Raw genomic sequence first — 12,324 nt, forward strand, 5'->3', positions numbered from 1 at the left:
GCAGTTGTAAGGGTTACGGGTGCTGTTTGAATAAGGAGAAACAAGAAGAGTCACACACTACTTAAAAATATATATTTATTAAAATGTATTTCTTTTTTAATTGCCAAAGCTTAAGACCATCTTTCTTCTAGCCCACGAGGCACCTGAGCGTAGACGTTCCAGTCCACAGCAGTGCTTGTCTCTCCCTGGGTCTTGTTTCCTTCTCTGTAAAGTGATAAGGTTCCAATATCTGGAGAGTCCCATCTCACTCTACAAGTGTGATGCTTTGGTTTGACTGCTTATTGCATCGTCAGTCAACCCCCCCTCCCCCATGACTTACTCAGTATTTTAAGTGAATGAATCGTGCTTGTTATGGGTGAGCAGTACATAATAAATAAAAACATTAAGTATTGTTCAGTGCAGTTACCGGTTCTGCATAAAAGAAGGATCGGATAAAAGGGGGCATCCAGGCCATGAAGAGCCCCCAGGCACCTAAAGCCATCGAACGGTCTTCCTCCTGCTGGCAGTGCAGCCTGGGGGGAGGAGCTCCCTCTGTCCACAGGAGCCTGGATCACAGTCCTGCTTCTCTACTTTTATCTGCTGCCACTTTCCCCCTAAGAAAGGGAAACAGGTCCCAGCAGATGCTGCCATCCATCATGAATAAAATGAAACCATTTCATTAAAAATTTTGTTTTGTATTAATGTGCAAAATTGCTAACCAAGAGTTCAGTGGGAAAAAGTGAGAAATCTTAAGTCTATCAGCATGACCCGTAGAAGAGACAATCTTCACAGGTTCCAAAGGCAGAAGGGTGAGAAAAGGAGCCAGCTTGGTCTCTGTCCCCCAAAGACAGAAGGGGCCAGGAAGTCCGATGGAAGATGCTCCTCTGGGTAAGGCACAAATCAGGAGAGCAAAGGATACCTGGGTTCCACGTCCTTCACCCAGAACCCATCTCCCTGTCTTGAAGATCTTTGGAAATGCCTAAGTTTTGAATCACAGATAAGCCCCTGGGCTCTGTTGTCTCCATTCCCCCGCTGGTCACAGCAGCCTTCTAAGGCACAAGACCAGGCCTGGGCTACCTGAGGAGAGGCGGCTGCAATGGCATCTGAACTCCAGGGAGCGAGTGTTGGCTTCAGCTGAAAGTTTCTAGGAGCGGCGAGGAACACCCATCAAAAGCAAAAGGAGGCCTAAGCCTGGAAGTACAATGTCAGCTTTCTCCAGCCCTCAGTGCCTGCTCAGCCCTCGCCAGCTAACCTATGCTGAGAAGCGGGTAGGCTAGGTAGTAGCCCACCGCCGAGCCCAGGACCACGCCAAGGAAAATCCAGGTGTTGTAGGACATAACAGCCAGCATTATGAAGTAGCCAATGACCACCTGAGCGATGTGGATTAGAGACTGGCCAAAGTGACTCAGAAACCACCTGGATAAAAAGGAGAGGCAAGTTAATGTTGGTAACGAGCTGAAAGCCAGAGGTTGGTATCGGGAAGCAGGGAGAGATGACAGAACCAGCTTATTTGTAATTTGTATGCGTAACCCAGGAGAGATTTCTTTTTAAAGAGACCTATCAGAAACCACTGCTAGAGAGGGGCTTGTACCAGGAGCCTGGGACAATCACTTCTCTACTTGGTTCTGAGCTTCCTGGAATCCTAGGCGAAAAGGGAAAACGAGATATGTCATCTATCATGTCGGATCGAGAGAATACAAGGTCATTTTCATCAATATGGCTTTTCCCCCTCTGAAAAAGGGAGCGGTATTACAGTGGTAAGAACTGGGATCCCAGATGGTTGCCCTATCAGGATGGGAAGGGAAGAAAGGCCAGGACAGAGAGGCTTGCTCCCACCGACGTGGATACATTGCTGACAGCAGTCCTTACCATTTGTGGGGACCGCTGCAGATCCCATCCTGGGTTTGTAAGCCTTGGTGACCTGAGGGAGCCTAATGAGATTTAGGGGAGGGTTGGGTGGACACCCCTGTTGCTAGACTGAGGCCTGCAGCAGAGTTCTGAGCCTCCCAAGTGGCTGTTCGTACAGCGAGTTCTGGCCTGGGCAGCTGGAGATCTGGGCTCTAGTTCACCTCACTCCTTACTAATAAGCACTTTGACAAGTCCTGGTCCTTCCTGAGGCCTCCATTTCCTTTCTGCCCTTTGGGGTTAATGTCCTCTGGGCCCACCCTACCAGGCGAATGTGGGTATTCTGCCCATTTCCCACACCCGTGCCTGTTACCTGAGGCGGGGTCTGCTGACTGGGGGTAACTCTGAGCTTGAAGAAGAACCCTGGTCTGACTCCTCGTGCTGCTGGCTGGTGGAGGTGGGCATGCTCACCAGGCTCTGGTGGAGTAGCTTGGCTTTGCCAAACTTGATGCTTTCATACAGCACAGACAGGAGCAGGATCACCAACACAGAAAGGGCCATGCCTGTCAGAGGATGCAGAGTTACAGAGACCTGGCCAGGCCAGCTCTGCCCCCCTTCCCGCAGCTTCCCAGGGACCTGTCCGGTGGCGGAAAGCACCCCCACCCATTCCCTCTGAATCCATTCCATCTCCCTGTCCTGCAGCTTCTTCCCCACGCCCTCTGGGCTCAGAGCTTCTGCACTGTCTTTCCCCTTCCAGTCCTTTCTTGGTGGGGCTGGCCCACAGGACTGTGGCTCTGAGATCAGGAAGAGTATCGGCCTGAAAAAGCCAAGGCAGGGAGTGAAGAAGCCATACACCACCGCCCCAGCTGCTCCCCCAGCAGGTGGCACAATCTATCGGGACTTCTCGTTAAGGGAAGAGCAGTCTAGCAAGGTCCTGTTTAAGTGCAGTACACAGAGAAGTCGGGAAGGAAAGATGTACAACAAAGGAGCATAATTATCTCAGCAAATTCAGATAGAGGACGTTTTTATTCTCAAGTAATTTCCCAAAGTTTCTACTGTGTGTATTACTTTCATAATAATGGGAAAACCCCAATAAATTATTTTACCAAAACGTTAAGTGCTTATTAGAGCTGCTGTGTAAAATTAATGGCTAATTGCCACTTCTATTGTCCAAGTGGACTTTATTGGACTCCCAGGAGGAAATCGTCTCCAAAAGAGGCAGGTTTTTAAAATATAAAATTACAAGTAATTACACACCTGGTAATAAATTCAAACAGTGCAAAAGGGTTTGCAGTGAAAAGTAAGTCTTCTTCCCACCCCAGGCTCCCAAACTCCAATTCCTCTCCCCAGAGCAGCCTGTTAGCCATACCCTGAATAGCCTTCTAGGGATACAAAATACAGAGTGGAGCAAAAGTCGGTTTCCAGTTGTTCATAAGGAAAATCTTATCCTATATAATAAAGAGCTAATATGCTAATTAGACCGAGCAGCGGAACGACCTTCCGGACGACCTTCCAGACAAAGCCGGGGCTGAGAGGGCCGGCTGAGGATTCGAGGGGCTGCGAGAGTCGAGCCCTTTGCATGAAATTTGTGCCTCGGGCCTCTAGTAATACAATAATTAATAAATAATAAGAATAAATTCTGTGTTTTGTGTGCTCACAACTTTAAATCTGCCTTCAGTTCCTTCCCTGTAATAGAGGGGGAAACTGCATCCCTGGCCTCTCTCTGGGCCTTTGTGAGGATCAGTGAGAAAACGGAGCCCTTTGCAATCTGAAAGGCAGTGGCTGCAAACAGAATCAGAAATGCAAAGTTCCCACTCACTGTTTATGCAAGAGGAGTCAGGCTTATACCAGTAAAGAGAACCCAGGTTCTCCATTGCCTGACGCCGGAAGGCTTCCCAACTCTTACCTGCAGGGCTGTGGACATTCCAGAAATCAAACAGAAGCACCACCTTATCCGAGAAGAAGAAATGCATCTGAAAGAGAAGGGCGTCTGCATCACAGGGGGCTTAGGGCAATGGAAATTGTGGTTCCCTCATACTCCCCAGCATTCTCTTCTAAAGACCCAGAAAAATGGTGTCACTGCACTTAAGTGCCAGAAGGGCCATTGGCCATCAGGGCCAACTGTGGCCAGACAGGGCAAGGACCTGCCCAAGGTCCTGCAGTGGGTCCGCAGCACAGCCATAACGGAGCTGGCCCTGCTCCAGGTAGAAGTGAGGTGTGGGGTGCCCATCCTCACGGGGCCCGCCAGGCCACAGGGCTCTCGGATCAGGCTGAGAGGTCCCTTCAGTGCCCTCCACACCCAATGGGAAGCGCTAGTCTGAGGAACAACTGCTGCTCCGGGGGTGTGTATCATGGAGGGGCCAACGGGCAGCTGTCTTCAATCTGTCCTCCACGTCTCTTCACTAGTTCACTAAGCATTTGCTGAGCCCAACTCTATGGTCAGCATTATGGACAAAGGTTATGGGTCTGCCCTCCACGAGCTCACAGTCGTACAGAAACAACGAAGGTAGCAGCAATGAACTCGCAGTAGTGCCTGTCTGCATGCTCTGCTCAGAGAGCCCCTGGTCCTCCCTCTGTTCCAGGTGGCATCTAGGGCTTTTCGTACATTATCTCATTTCACTGCAGTTTCTGTGTGACAGGGACAATTAGACCCATTAAGTTGGCCGAGCTGGGATTCCAGCCCGATCTAGTTGGATGCCAAGCCGGGTGCATTCCAGTAACCATGCTGCCTGTGCTATGGGCTGGGAACTGGACGGTGATTCCAAGTGGCCACACCAGGCTTAATGACCGTGTTTGGCAAGATGAAAGCCATTTGGATCAATTAGGTTCATCCTCTCAGGGAAGGGAAGTTCCCCTCTAGTCACCAGGTGAGACCACAGCCAGAAGCAGTAGCTCTGCAAACACATTCAGTGTTTATCCCGCTAAGGAGATCCTGGCCGAGTTGGGCCTTTGCCTTCTAAGACAATGGCCAAATATTAGAACCCTCAAATGTCAGAGCTAGAAGTATCCACAGAGAGGTTTTTTTAAATTGAGATGTAATTGACACATATTATTATCTTATTTTCAGGTATACATAATGATTCAATGTATGTATGTATTGCAAAATAATCAACACAAAGTAAGAGTTAACATTCATCACCAAGTTATAATTATTTTTCTTGTGATGAGAACTTTTAAATCTATTTTATTTATTTTTTCAGAGAGTTGTGTTATTTTTAGTCCCGTGGTTTTCAATGTTGTCCACCGCCCCCCACCACCACCACCACCACCAGGGAACATTGGCAAATAAAATCATTATGGTGTGGCTCAGTTCCATTCCCGGTCAAAGCACATACCCAGATTTCGGGCTCAATCCCCAGTAAGGGCGTGCAAGAGGCAGCTGATGAATGATATTTTTTTCACTCATGTTTCTATCTATCCCTCTCTAAAAATCAATAAAAACATATTTTAAACATTTATTTTAAAAAATCTTCCTTATAACTCCACTATATAAAACACAGGGTGTAGAGGAGAGAGGGGTCTGAGCTTTGCTGAAAAACACTGATCTGGTCCGACTCTGGCTCCTTGCTATGCACATCTCATTTCCAGTTGGGAAAGTGAGTCCCAGGAGGGGAAGGGACTTATTCAGGACCTCATCAGAAGGAAATGGAAACCTAGGCAGGTTTTTAAAAATCAGGTTGAAGAACTTAAAAATAAAACTAGCTTTTTATCCCAATTTGAAAGTGGTACTTGTTCAATGTAAAAAGCTGAAACAGTACCCAAAAGAAAGTAAAAGTCATTTTGAGCCCTATGCAGATATCCCTTGTTAAGATTTCAAAAAGCGTATTTGTTGACATGGCAAAATGTTCACAAAAGATATGCAAACACGCACAGGTACAAATAATCCTGTGAAACTCCATTTATGCTGGAGTTGAACTCATTCAATTTAGCCCCAGGCACAGTCCCTGCAGGAAAGGGGGGTGCGGGGAGGGGAGGTGGCCCTCCTTCTTCTCTGAGTTCACTTGATCTAGGAGTTGGCATGACTGGAATGTTCCCAGTGAAGTTCCCTAACTGGGTTCCTTCTATCATCCTTGGGCCTGGGCCAGTTCTCTCAGGTGCCCCAGATGGCTAGACCTGAACACCCACAAAACCGTGAAATTAATTCAACCAACAAACATTTACTTTTGTAGTGCTAGGGGTGCAGATCCTGGAGATAGAGGGATGGGTGAGACAAGTCCTTGGCCAGGCGTCCTCAAACTACTGCCCGCGGGCCACATGCGGGTGTTTTTGCCGTTTTGTTTTTTACTTCAAAATAAGATATGTGCAGTGTGCATAGGAATTTGTTCATAGTTTTTTTTAAACTATAGTCCGGCCCTCCAATGGTCTGAGGGACAGTGAACTGGCCCCCTGTTTAAAAAGTTTGAGGACCCCTGTCCTTGGCCCTCATGAAGCTATTGGTCTCTTAGGGCAGAGGGACGTGAACAGGTCGTTACAATGGTGTGTGTAGTCGGCGAGAGGGAGGCATAGGGGAGGCCTTCTGGGGAGTGCTGGGGACAAAACCCCCGGAGACACCAACCCAGCTTGGGAGGCAGGTGGCTAGGACATCTTCTGAAGCAGGAAGACAGACAGTCCAGTCTGTTCCAACCTGGAAGTGCCCACCCAAGGGTCTGGTTCTCCCTCACCTGGGGTGAGGAGCTCAGGAGGGACAAGGCCTCACCCACCTGGGCCTTTCCGCTGCAGAAAAAGTTTCAAATCAGCATGACGTGGGCCCTACAGAACACTGCGGTCAGACGTGCAGGGGGCAGGGCTCTAATCTTGTTGCGCATTTAGGATGAATCTCAACCTCCTGCAGCTGGGTTTAACCTTTATCTGTGTTGTCCTCAGTGCCCCACCCAGGGCAGGGAGAGGCTGTGGTGAAGAGAGCAATCAGGGGACGTGTTTTGGTCTGTGTTTTCTCGCTTGGAGTTAGCTACCCTTGGAGAAAAGCTCCCTCGTTTGTAAACCAAAGAGTTTAAGGGGGACGTTAAGGTCCCGGTCCTGCCTGGGGCTGGCGGGGGAACTTTCCACAAGCCCTTCCCATCTATTTCCCCTTTTAGTGAACCGGCAGGAGGTGGGGGAGGGCGTTTGACTAAATGATCTGTGTTGCCTCCCGGGATCTTAAATTCTACGACGTTCTTCACGGAGGAAGAAAACTAGATGGTTTTTTTCAAAGACCAAAGGGTCTCTTGCAAGCTGTCATCCTCTCCAGCGCAGGTGAACTCTACCGAGAAAAACAGTTTGTCTGAAACGCGATTTCTGCAAGTGTACACACACACACACACACACACACACACACACGAACTTGCCAAGACAGGAACCTGCCCCAAAGTGCGCGCCCGGTCACAGGTTGTAATGCACCGGGCTCCCCTCCTCCTGCGAGCCTTCCCGGAGCCACCCCAAGGCACTGCGCCCTGGGCAGGGGATCCCGGGACTCGCCCGTCTTCACCCACTGCGCCCCCACCCTCAGCTGCTCCACAGCTGGCGCTCACTAACCCCTGGTTCAGTCGGACTGACACCCAGCAGGAGGGACAAATAAAACCCCAAAGCCACCTCCAGCCCTACCTCGCGCGTCTCCCCAACCGTGTGCTCGCTGTTGACAGAGCTTCCAACACACCCCCTCCATCAGCCCTTGGCCGGGGCGGCGGGCACCTCGGGGTGCCGGGCGCTGCTGCTCCAGGGGCCCGGCCCCAGCCGCCTACCCCGCGCCCGCTGCTCTCGGCGGCGCCCAGACTCACCTCCATGGTGAGCGCGCGGGGTGTGCGCCGGGCACCGACCTGCCCGCTCCGGACTCCCGGTTCCGAGTCCTTCCAGCAGCTGCCGCGATTGCGACTTGGGCCTGGCGGTCACGTGGTTGCAGCGAGACGGGCGCGCGGGCGCCTGGGAGTTGTGGTCCCCACGGCGCACCCCACTCTGCGCGGCCTGGGGCGCACCCACTGGCGCGCACCCATCGCCGCCGAGCCCCAGGCCCCCGGCCAAGCGGCGCCGCGGGCCGCCCCCTGCGTTTGGCCCCTTTTACTGTAAAATGTTTATTGCTCCTCGTAATAAATCAGGTGACGCTTAACGCGCGTTGAGTTGAAAACTGGAAAAGTCCACCCTATGGACATAGTAACAACCCATTAGAAGTAAATTAAAGAAATGATTCCCCAGGCTTTGAATGTGGCCATTAAAAAAAAAAATCTGACTAGCAAAAAGCAGTACACAGCGGTAATTTTAATTTGTATTTCTTTGATTGCTAGGATAGTAAACTATTTTTTATGGGCATTTTCATGTTTGTGCATTGTCTGTCCATTTCATCCTTCCAGTTGGGCGGGGCGGGGGAGTGTTTCTGGGGAATGAGGAGCTTGTCACAGTATTTAATTTAAAAATATCTGCATTCAGTAACCCTTTGCCAGTCGTCCTGGGAGGCAGGGGGCTCTTCGGAGAAATCTCACCAGAAACAGTACTAGCCGACCTTGAGCCTGGAGTGTGAGTGAGCTCGGTTCAAACCCTGAGCCAGCGGATGTTGGCTATGGCACCTGAGCCTCAGCTTCCTGGTCAGTAAAAGGGAAATAACAGAATCTATGTCGTAGGGGTGGTAAGGCTCAAATGAAGACTCTGCGTTAAATTCTCGGCGCCCAGGAAGGCCAGGACCGCATGGTGTGCCCTGAATCCCGCGGCGCGAGTCGTGCTTGGGGACAATTTCTGCGGCAAGAATCTGACAGTTACTCGGTATCAGCTGGAGTAGAAAATAAAGAGGACCTCCATGCCAGACAGGCTTGGCGGCGGAAGGCTCCGTGGCTGGTCTCTAGGTCCGAACTTCTGGAGCTACCGACCCACTGAGGCCCAGGCGTTGGGTCTCAGCCGGAGCTGGCGGGCTTCTGGGACACGAAGCGCTGACGCTACAAGGTCCCCCAGACTTTTGGAGAGACTGACCTGCGGCCCCCCTTGGATTGGGCCTTGGGTGGCCTGCGGGTCAGGGTGGGATCCAGCCCAACCTTTCCAGTCCTGGGCATTGGGATGGACTCTTGCATCATCATCCCAATGGCCAGGGCTGGGATTGGGATGACACAGGAGGCACAGAGGCCTGGCGCTGTGCAGACACGGACTTCTCCACCCCCTTGGTGGTAGATCCCTACATGATGGGGTGCATAGTTTGTGCCAATTTGCTGAGTGACCTCTAAGCCATGGGCATTACTGAGCGTGACATGTTGCCGTGACTCAGCATCCGCCGGAATATGACAGAGGAGCAACGAGAAAAGATAACCCCGCTCATGATCAAAGGCTTTCAGGATGCTGCTGAGGAAGGTGGACAAACCGTGGTAAAGCCTTGGATTATCGTGGGGGTGGGGTTGCCACGTTGGTATGTCAGCCCAGTGAATGCATAATGTCTGACAGGTGTTGGCGATGTGCTGCTGTTAACAAACCCTGAGGAACCCAAGTTGCTGTCAGTGCTCACCAATGGCTGGATAATCCTGAAAGAGGGAATTAGAGAAAGATAGTGGAGGGACAAATAAAACCCCAAAGCCACCTCCAGAGAACAGGTAGAGCTGGCTTCTCAGCAAACAGAACTGCTGTGTCAAGTGGGTTAATACACACATTTAATGCCCATGTCACAGGCTTTGGCCTTCTAGGACACTCTCAGAATTTTGCAAAGCAACGGCTCCAGCCGGTTTGGCTCAGTGGATAGAGTGTCGGCCCGAGGGCTGAAGGGTCCTGGGTTCGATTCCGGGCAAGGGCACGTACCTCAGTTGCTGGCTTGATCCCAGGTCCTTGTCGGGCCATGCAGGAGGCAGCCAATCAATGTGTCTCTCTCAGACACATCCATGTTTCTCTCTCTCTGTCTCTCCTCCTCCCTTCCACTCTCTCTAAAAATCAGTGGAAAAATATCCTCAGGTGAGGATTAACAACAACAACAACAACAACAAAAACCTGGCAAAACAATGGAATTCCTTTATTATACATAATCTGCCAATCATTGCCAAGATGGCTGCCATCAGCAAGGCCAGTGGGCACTTTGGACTCCTTCAAGGAACCTCAACAGAAACTTCTGGGCATTTACTGATTTGTCTTCCAAGGGAACAGGCTGCTTGCTTTTGTTCTGAAATAAAATCTTTCAAGTATGGAGAGGGGCACCAAGCATGGACTGCCGGTTGGCATGGTGGAAAAGGCAGGCCGGACAGCCCGGATCACTGACAAGCCTTGAGTTACTGAGTTTCGACCTCCTGGGCCACTGTTGCTGCTCTTGCTCCAGGCAATTGCAATGCCTCCTCTGAGTCTAGCTCATGAGATAGAAGAGCAGAAGTTGTTTGGACCTTAGAGCCTTTGTGCACAATCATGGACGACTCGCAAGAGTTGATTTTGAGAATAAATACCCTAAGAAGGCCACAGTTGCCCTTTCTAGATGATTTGAATCAGCCCATCAAAAGCTGCGCATTCCAAGGCCAAAAATAACATTTTGGACTTCAGGGGGAGGTTTGTTCCACTCTTGCATAGAAGAGGAGCAGAAAAGCCTGCTTCCTCTTTCCAAGAGCAAGATGAGGCCATTCCGGTTTGAGGGGTTTTTCTTGGCACTCAGTTGATTCATTTCTGCACAGAGAGTGGGGTTATTTATTAAAATTACATACATGCCAGCCCTAACCTGTTTGGCTTAGTGGATAGAGCATAGGCCTGCGGACTGAAAGGTCCCAGGTTCGATTCTGGTCGGGGGCATGTACCTTGGTTGTGGGCACATCCCCAGTGGGAGGTGTGCAGGAGGCTGATTGGTGTTTCTCTCTCATCGATGTTTCTGGCTCTCTATCCCTCTCCCTTCCTCTTTGTAAAAAGTCAATAAAATATATATATTTTTAAAACGACATACCAAAGCCCTGGCCAGTGTTGCTCAGTGGTTAGAGGGTCAACCCATGCACCGAAGGGTTGCAGGTTTGATTCTGCATCAAGGTGACATGTGCCTTAGTTGCAGGTTTGATGCCCCGCACAGGTTGACAGTTTGTGGGTGTGCGGAAGGCAACCAATCAGTGTGTGTCTCTCACCTCTCTCTCTCCTTCCCCCTCCATCCCTCCCTTCCACTCCCTCCAAAAAGCAATAGAAAAAATAATCTCCGGTGAGGATTAACAAAACAAAACAAAACAAAAAATTACATACATACCAAAAAAGTAAATTGCAAAAGAAAATTAGATCAGAAGCAAATAAGCTTGGACCAATACCGCTGGTAAAATGCAAATGGTTGAGACATGTTAACATGCAATGTCAAGTTCTCTGTTAGATTTTTCTTAAATGCTGTCTCTTTCCTGCTCTGAGCAGCTGCTCCATGATTGGGACAGGGGGGCCTGAGACCACCTGACCTGGTCTCTATGAACCATGTCTCCCTCTAACCCTTTAAGGGAGAGGCAGAGCAAGCTCCAGAGCCCAGGCATCCGTGGTCAAGAAGATGTTAAATCTTGTGCTGCAAATCCCTGATGGTTTAATCAATAAAGTAATTTCTAGTGAAATAAAAAAAAGAACTTTGTTGAAAATTTAAAAAAAAAAAAATTCCCAGCACCATACCTGGCAGTGGGAGCCATTGTCATCATTAGCGGCAAATATTTTCATTCTGTGAGAGGAAAGGGACTGCAAAACATCAAGCCACTTGCTCCGGTCACACAGAGTCTGAGCGCCTCCGTCTGAAAGCTGTGTCCCAGGGAAAGGCGACAGGGCCTGGGCACCGTGAGGAGGTCTGGGAGGAAGGCCTGCTGCTGCCCGGGACATGCTCAGCCGGGCGGAGCAACGGGAAGAAGGGTTATGGGTTTCCTGAGGCGTCTGGGCCCCAAGAACTGGGGAGGGATTTGGTGATTTGGGTGTAAATTTTCACGCCTCTCCTGGGAAGTAGGAGTAAGAAGACTTGACCTTCACACACGCAGGCTCCCAGACACCCACCAAACCCCCATCTCTGGTTAAAGGATTTGCATCACAGCTTTATTCATTTGATTGTTTTTGTTGGCGTTGTCACAATCTGATGACCTTCACACTCAGTTCTAACTTCCTCATGCGTGTTGTGGCTTTAATAATTAGCCCTAAAGTTTGAAAGGGTCCCTATTCTTCCTGAGCCACCGGAGACGCCCCTCTTCTGGCTCCCTGCCACCAGCCAAGCCTTGGTCCAGGGCAAGAGGTTCTTTCTGGGTTTTGTATTTGGACAGCCTTTCTCCCAGGAACAACGGAGAGTCAGCCCTTGTCCCTCCAGCCCACACCCAGAACCCCCACCTCCTGCCCCCGAGTCCACAGGCAGGAAAGATGGTGCTGCATTGGGTGTGGCAGAAATGGGCAAGGGGCTCTTTAACTGGGGCACTCAGCTCACTCGTGGTCAGTTGGTGGACAGGAAATCCAAACAGTCATTTCTCCTTCTGAGGCACACGGTGGAGGAACTTGAAGTCTCGTGAAAAGACCACATGCATGAAATGTTACTCCTGCAGAATATCTGGCCTCGATGTACAAATAAGGCTGTGTGACCCCAAGAACCCCACTATCCTT

The 12,324-nt window shown here is 50.3% G+C and overlaps 1 protein-coding gene and 1 pseudogene across 3 annotated transcripts; one reads left to right on the top strand and one right to left on the bottom strand.

Annotated features, from left to right (window-relative positions):
- Positions 1-57: 57 nt before the first annotated feature.
- Positions 58-7,677, bottom strand: SLC31A2 (solute carrier family 31 member 2). Of its 2 annotated transcripts, none has more exons than XM_079791086.1 (4): positions 7,578-7,677; positions 3,731-3,797; positions 2,198-2,387; positions 58-1,395 (listed from the first exon to the last, which is right to left on the bottom strand). In XM_079791086.1, the coding sequence occupies exons 1-4, from the start codon at positions 7,581-7,583 to the stop codon at positions 1,227-1,229; spliced, it is 432 nt and encodes a 143-aa protein (XP_079647212.1). In that variant the 5' UTR covers positions 7,584-7,677; the 3' UTR covers positions 58-1,226. The 2 variants fall into 2 exon arrangements, with proteins under 2 accessions (XP_079647212.1, XP_079647213.1); XM_079791087.1 differs by lacking the exon at positions 7,578-7,677 and adding an exon at positions 7,405-7,563.
- LOC307111140 (selenide, water dikinase 2-like) lies at positions 7,582-9,508 on the top strand (annotated as a pseudogene). Its single transcript has 2 exons — positions 7,582-7,842; positions 8,871-9,508. The product of its transcript is annotated as a selenide, water dikinase 2-like (transcript).
- The last annotated feature ends 2,816 nt before the right edge of the window (positions 9,509-12,324 follow it).

The sequence above is a fragment of the Cnephaeus nilssonii genome (genome assembly GCF_951640355.1).
Source record: "Cnephaeus nilssonii genome assembly, chromosome: 14".
Classification (NCBI taxonomy): Eukaryota; Metazoa; Chordata; class Mammalia; order Chiroptera; family Vespertilionidae; genus Cnephaeus; species Cnephaeus nilssonii.

Bases quoted from the DNA above. Each gene is read 5' to 3' on its own strand.
- SLC31A2 (XM_079791086.1), bottom strand. The intron at 2,388-3,730 runs GTAAGAGTTGGG...ATCCTCTGACAG, and splicing joins GAATGTCCACAGCCCTGCAG to GCATGGCCCTTTCTGTGTTG. The intron at 1,396-2,197 runs GTAACAGGCACG...CTTTTTATCCAG, and splicing joins GTCAGCAGACCCCGCCTCAG to GTGGTTTCTGAGTCACTTTG.